The following is a 6,917-nucleotide window of genomic DNA, read 5'->3' as shown; positions in this document are numbered from 1 at the left end:
GAGCCCTTCTGTACCCTGGCAGGCCCCTGGAACGCCCCTGGAACTCCCTGGAAAAAGAGATTACTCTGTGTGGAGATAGGATCTGGAAAACGCACACCAACAAGTGAGTGTTTGCGGTACTCAGACCCATAATCCCTAAGGAACTGTACTGTACTGTACAGTACAAACATACCTTACCTTACGTCCTAGGGAGAACCTGGTCTTTGTATACAGTAACTACAACGTAACAGTATGGAGTACGAAGTATACGGAGTAGTTCAAGTCACTTGAAGCAGCTCTCAAAGCTACCTTCCCGGCACCCCGCAAATCCTCCTTGGCGCTCCTCCACCTCTTATCCCGTGGGTACGGTGACTGCAACAGAGAGCATGGAGTACTACATAGCGGAGGTAAGGCTCGAGTCTCAACTATCAGTGCAGCTATACCCGGAAAGCAACAGAATTTATGTGGCATTGCATGTGCTCTTTGTGCTGATTCAATCCCTCACACAAGGGCGCGTGACATGCTCGGCGACTTGAAGAGCTCCCGTCTCTCGGTCCTGAGTCTGGGCTGGCAGCTTTGCTGGCTGGCTGAGAGAGAGAGGGTCTCAGATCTCGCTAACTTCAACTCGGAGCTCTGCGTCCAATCATGACGGGTATGCAATTCCCCTTCAAAGCAGACTCAGCAGAGCAGCCCCCGACACGGCCAACACCCCCACTTTTCCGTCTCCCGGGTTACTCGCCTCCGTGTCTTGAGCGAGTCAGTGGGCCAGACATCCGTGTCAGTTGCCGCGGCGCCACTCGATATCTGCAGACAAGCGCGAACAGGAATTGGGGACGAGGAAACGACGACCATATGGGGTAGAGTGGTTAGCGGTTCGGCCTGGGATCGCTAAGTCAGCCAGACCAGCCAGGCGAGAGCCGTTGCTGGTTTCTCCCTAGCATGGCTCATGCTGGTTGATACTGTAAAAGAGTGCGTGCTTGTCTGAACCCCTGTCAGGGCACCCTCCCGCACGCTTCGACAGCACGGGGAGCTGTAGTATGGAAGGAAAGCTGCAGCGGCACAGTATGAATTCGCTGCTTCGAACCGTTTCCGTCAAGTCGGGACTTGTGAGAGCTTCCGTCATACATACTGCTCTTCTTATCTTTACCAATTCTGTCCAATCGAGGAAGCCGACTGTGGGCAGCTAGGGAAGACGGGAGAGGTAGGAAGTGAAAAGGAATAACCTATGTACTTAGCTATCTCAGCTCGACCGAAATTCCGGGTACGGATTGAGCTGCCTGAGCAGAACTTACATAATTGCTCCCCTTTCAAGCCCCCGAGGCAGAAGCTGCTTTTCGCCATTCTCCAGGTACATGCCTGCTGGTGCTGGTGAAAGGTGCGGTCTCTGGTGTCCCCGCCTGGCTTCCCACCCCACCCTCCTTTTCGAGGTGGACCGTCCAGACTTGTAGGTGCAGTCTTGCTGAGCTCCCGCCTAAAGAACATTGCCACCACCACCCACTCATTCTTCGAAACACCTCTTGTTACACCTGCAGAGAAAGCTTGGAGCTCTCTCTTCTATGACTTCAGGCCCCCGAGCATTTTCCCTGGGCTCCGAGCCGACAAAGGCCAAATGCAACAGCTTCGACATCGCAGGCCGCCGTTATCTCAATTGAGTCGCATCGATACCGCCTATCTTATCAACCATAGCCTTCATTCACGCCTCCCCCGCTAGAACCCCTCGACGTCGTTTGGCGGGGCTTAACCTCTCAAGTTCAAGATGCCTCGCTCGTCCCTCACCTCATCCTTCTCAATCACCGACGCGAACAATGAGGTTGTCTGTCCACTGCGTAACCAAGATGGCTCTAGCTGCCGAAAACGCTGTATCGGGGTGAGTCGAGTCGCCGTCTGGCAAGCCTTGCTCCTTCCCTATCATGACCGGATTGTCTTTTCCTTGACTCCATGCAACGGAAGCTGACACTATTAACATTCAGGAGAAGAGGTACCGCTCTATGCAAGAACATATCCGTCGAGCGCATCCCGAGCACTACATTGCCAAGCTGCCTGCGACCGAGGAAAGCTTCCTACTCATGATCAATACCCCGCCGAGTGAGCGACCCCCAACCCAATCGAGTTCGGGTCTCTCCCATGTGAGCCAGACAAAGGGAACCTCGCACGACTTCCGGCACGATGACTCCAACGGACCGGGAACTCCGCGCAGGCTCGATGAGTATTCTGGTACTGCTGTGTATCCCGCTGCAGCTGCCCTAGCGCAGCTGCACAGCAACCACAAAATAGACCACGGCTGGGAGTCAGATGGCGTAAGTGGAACCCATTTCCCAGACACGGTGCTGTGGATGATCGCTAACTCCGGGCGCACAGGATTGGCACTCTGATCAAGAAGGGGGAAGGAGGCCGAGGAGATCTATCGAGTTGCCGCCGATCCATCTAACAAACGCCGATGTGACGAGCATGCCATATCAGCGTGAAACCCTACCATCAATCAACTTGAACTCACCCCCGGGCCGCTCTTCGACGCTTCCACCGCTCCATCGACCTCTTGGCCCAAGTCGACCTCGAAAGCAATCAATCTCAAAACGAGGCCATCAAAGAAGAAAATCCAGGGGTCCGGCCACGGATTGGCTGCGTCGCATCCAGAACAGCGGTCAGGCCGAGCTCTTGCGGCCTGGCGGTGGGGACAGAAAGGCTCTTTCGGCCGAGCCGACGGCGGACTTTGGTAAGCGTTGGGAGGATCTGATCGACGCAGCGGCCTCGGCGACGGAAGACATCGATGAGGACAGAACTCCAGTGAGTTTGAGATCCCCTTCCATGTTCGACCCTCGCCTGACGAGCCAGGTCCCTCGATCTCCCGTATCCCTTCATCGGGGGTCTCTGCCCCCGTACACTCAAAACGCCTTTACTGGTTACCAAGCCTCCCCACTTCAACGAGCGCTTACGCCTCCGTCCTACAACCCTGAAGCCCCTGAACCGTTTCCGTCGGTCGAGAGCGGCGATAGCGGAGAAAATTTTCACATTGAGTCGCGGGGACTGTCTGACTCGTCGCCGAGCTATTCATCCCAGAACACGCAGATCTACTGTGCAGCCTGCCAAGGGGTCTCGTTGTTGAGGGAATCCTACGCATGTACCGAGTGTATTTGCGGGCTCTGTCAGGCCTGCGTCGATGTTCTGATGGGTGAGCAGGGCGCGCGCAGGAAATGCCCTCGATGTGCCACGATTGGGGGACGTTTCAAGCCGTTCCAGCTAGACATCCGGTAGTGCGCCGTATCTTGTGCGCTTTTTGCGGGGGCCATCCGAAGAGGGATGCTCACAGATTTCCTTTGCCCCTCTTCCTTATTTTTTCCTTTTCTGCTTTGCCTCTCTCATTCCTGGCGGCTCCATGGGGTTCTGGTGTCAAACTTATGGTGGCTGTGTGCACAAACGGTCCTCTGCGCACCAGCAGCATTACTGGCGATTATGAACGAAACGGGCAGGAATTTCAACGAGCATGTATGGGACCGGGAGGATGGGATGCTGCACTTTGCTTCTGTGGCAAGATGAATATCGACACGTCTTACGACACGACCATTACTGTCCGACATACGCGGCTACGGACCGGCAACAATTTCGCTTTTCGACCTTCGCTTTGGAATATCCAGGGCACTATTGGAACTCTTCAGACGGCATTTCGCATCAATGGGTAGGACTAGGCGTAACGGTGTTGCTCGTTTAAATTCGCTTGGATGGGGCACAAGGGAGCAGCTTGAGATACCTCTTTTTTTCCTTCTCCCACTTCTCTGCTAACTTGCAGCTTGCTTCTTGGGTTTGAGAAATAGTAAGTTCTGCTTGCTTGCTCTTGGACAAGTATTTCCTCTCTAGGATGGGTTTCGTGGCGGGAGCGCATAAGCGCAGGTCTGCTGATATGGAGGTTATAGGATTAGCTTGGTCGCTGTCCTGGGACTTGGCTGCCGGATGCATTTTGTCATGACATTCGTTTATTGCGGGCGGGATCCTTCGTATAATTCGTCTAATGGATTTAGACTTGATATATTATATATACCTATACACTACAAACCATGAGCTTATGGGATCCAATATGACGGTATCATAGCGGTACTTGCTACTGCGAGGTAGCGACAATGCCGCCTCACCCTGGGGACCCAAGTGTACTGGACAACAGCCATCTCAAAAGGTTTTTGACCCTTTTCAGGCACGGCGTCTAACCACACGTAAAGCAAGTTGCTGAGCTCGTTCTTCGCTTACTGAAACTAGAGACGTCTTCAACATTGCTCCAGCAGACACTGATTTTGGTACCACCACTCCCAGGTAGATGAGGGCCTCATCCATGATGCCGTTTACGGCCTCTGGAAAGCACCTGGTTACATTTAACAAGCCAGCCATTGCTCGGTTTCTCCTGAGGTTTAGGGGACGATGTTTGTTTGTTGGGCCTGACGAAGTAGTAAGACGCCAACCACTGTAGTAGTCCGTACCGGTCCAAGGTCCAGGTCCCTTGCTCGCCGGGCCGAGCCTAAAGGGGACTGTTACGCTGCCACTCGTTGCAGCTCAAGAGGCCGACCGTGCTGGTTGTGTCTGGGTTCATTTTGGGGACGGTTTCTCCCTCAGGGGCCAGTGGTCTCTCGGCGGTTGCTCAAATCGACTTTTAGGTTCACTAACTCGTCGGCTTGTCACGGCAGACACGAGCATCTCGGCCAGAGTCCGGATCACAAACACGATGCGCTCTTGTGGTCGTAGTTAGTTAAGGCCTCTAGCAACCGTCCCTGGTGCTCGATCTGACGGGGTTCTTGCTCGTACTTAGGGCGATGCCGTGCAGGGGAATTCTCTGCTTGTCGGGGGAGACTCTTTTGTGTGCTTTGCTGTGCGTGAGGGCGTTGCTATTGGAATCTATCAGGCATGGATGAGGTGTTCTTGGTTCCCAGTCCATCAACCCAAGTCCAACATTTCGACGGTGGTGTATTCGGGGTTCCAGTCTTCCTCTAGATAGGTAGAGATTGCTTCTCCGTCGTGCACTGCAGTGGCAACTTGAAGTCATAGGTTATTAGCAGAGTGCTGTGCCACGTTCCAAAATGCAAGTCCCCGATCAATCAAAGTATTGAGCTCAGGGGTAGGTATTCCTCGCATCTCCGAGCTGCTATTAAGCTGGCCATTTCAGAATCCCATCCCATTGTATTAGTCGGTATCACCTACCTAACGATAGCTCTGGATCAGTTAGCACATCAAGCGATCTCCTGGGGTATTTGTAATCGCCATAATATGTCCACCTCACCTGTCATTTGTCGAGTAAGCGTCTGGCCTGGGGATCAGCTACGTCCGTCTGTACAGGGCGGCTCTCTAAATCGTACTCAGTCTCTAGCTTAGTAAAAGTTATGTTCCTTCACCTTCTCTAGAGATCTTCCTGAAAGGTGGGGAGTTCTTGACTAGGATCCAGAATGAGCACAATGAGGATGAGGACGATCCAGTTTGGTCATCGGATGCAGTGATTGAAGAAGTAACAACACAAAATCAAAACGGGTGGTGAAAAGCAAATGAAATAAAACAAAATAAAGGGGTGCAGTACTCAAGCTTTTACCAAGACGAAGTGGGTCTGCGACTGCGAGTCAACTCCGTAGCCTCATCTCCAACTCCCCTCGGCATCCCGCTCAGGATTCCTAGGATGACTCCGACTTCACGATTCTCACGAGTTCCCGACGCTTTGCCAGCTCTTTGTCTGAGCCGTGCTTTTGCGAGTCTCAACTTATGTACCTAGTCTGGGAACCTTCGCACATCCATGGATCTCGCGACTCGCAGCGGTCCAACGGGTCCTGGGGATCAAAATTGCCGAGCCGCGGCGCCGTGGATCCAGAACATTGAAGCTTTAGCAATATGGATGAATTCCCGAATCTAATAAATTGGCATCTCAGGTTCCTCGGATCGCCTTTTCAGCAATCGGCCAACACCACCATCCCTCTTATATTCTTGTCTTAATGAGTGTAACCTGACTATGTACCCACTTCATAGCCATACACCCGGTGAATGATGAGCTGCCGGAAGCCGGTCTAGGATTGGTGCACCCTGGGGCTGAAGAGCCATGTTTTCTCAGGTCAATTGAGAGTCTGAAGTCAATATAGGGGCCGCGTTTTGTTCGTCATCAGCTTTCTGTACAGCCATTTAGCCTGCCGAGCTGGATTCCTTCCGCTGCAAGGAACGCCCCGCCAGACCCTAGCCCGTCGGGTCAGCTCGAGAATGTCGTCGACAGGAGAGGAGCTCGTGGTTGGGAGCACAGAATGGCCAGACGGGACGAAAGTTGTCAGCTTTCCACGTTGTCGCTATAGTAGCGGTCTATGGTCTGTAGTTGCTCCGCTTTTGCGTGCTCAATGCAGGCATCCGTCAGGCCGCCTCATAAAAGCACCTCTCAAGACCGTCCATGTGTTTACCACTCAAGTCAATCTCCTGCCGGGTAACACAAACGGCCGATTCAACTGTGTTTTCGCCGCAGTCCCGTTCGTTCTCAGGACATCAGCTATACGCGAGCCATGGCAACTGCTTGACTTAGTTGGGCCGGTGGCATCATAGCCCTCGCATCTCTGTGCCCAGGCCGGTTCAGGTTATCACCAGCCCTGCTAGCGCAGTTATCCGGTTCGAAATGAGAAACAGCCGTTTGCAACGGTGATTATCTCAAGACCCCTGTCAGTCGTTACACACCTTCGTATCGGCTGGAGTAGTCAAATCTCAGGCCTGGCCTCCAGGGGGGTTATCATCACGTTGGGCCGTAACTGAGCCGGACGAGAGAACTACTCGAACTACCTCGAACTCCTTATCAATTCAGGCCGAAAGCAACGGAGCGACGCAACACTGGTTTTTGGCCGAGCGAACCTATAGAATCCATCAGAATCTCCCTTAAACAGCGTACTTTAGGAGCGGCGATACTCAGATCGACATCTAGCCCTGGAGGGGGCTAGCGAGGGAAG

At 53.3% G+C, this 6,917-nt stretch overlaps 1 protein-coding gene across 1 annotated transcript; it reads left to right on the top strand.

Annotated features, from left to right (window-relative positions):
• Nucleotides 1-1,735: 1,735 nt before the first annotated feature.
• Nucleotides 1,736-3,231, top strand: N656DRAFT_700139 (uncharacterized protein; the record flags this gene model as incomplete). The annotated part of the gene is made up of 3 exons (XM_064810845.1): nt 1,736-1,846; nt 1,950-2,276; nt 2,338-3,231. The coding sequence occupies 3 exons, from the start codon at nt 1,736-1,738 to the stop codon at nt 3,229-3,231; spliced, it is 1,332 nt and encodes a 443-aa protein (XP_064674917.1).
• Between the last annotated feature and the right edge of the window lie 3,686 nt (nt 3,232-6,917).

The sequence above is a fragment of the Canariomyces notabilis genome, assembly GCF_033297395.1.
Source record: "Canariomyces notabilis strain CBS 508.74 unplaced genomic scaffold N656scaffold_1, whole genome shotgun sequence".
Taxonomy (NCBI): Eukaryota; Fungi; Ascomycota; class Sordariomycetes; order Sordariales; family Chaetomiaceae; genus Canariomyces; species Canariomyces notabilis.
Note: the sequence above shows the minus strand (reverse complement) of the source record. Positions and strands in the feature narration are given on the sequence as shown.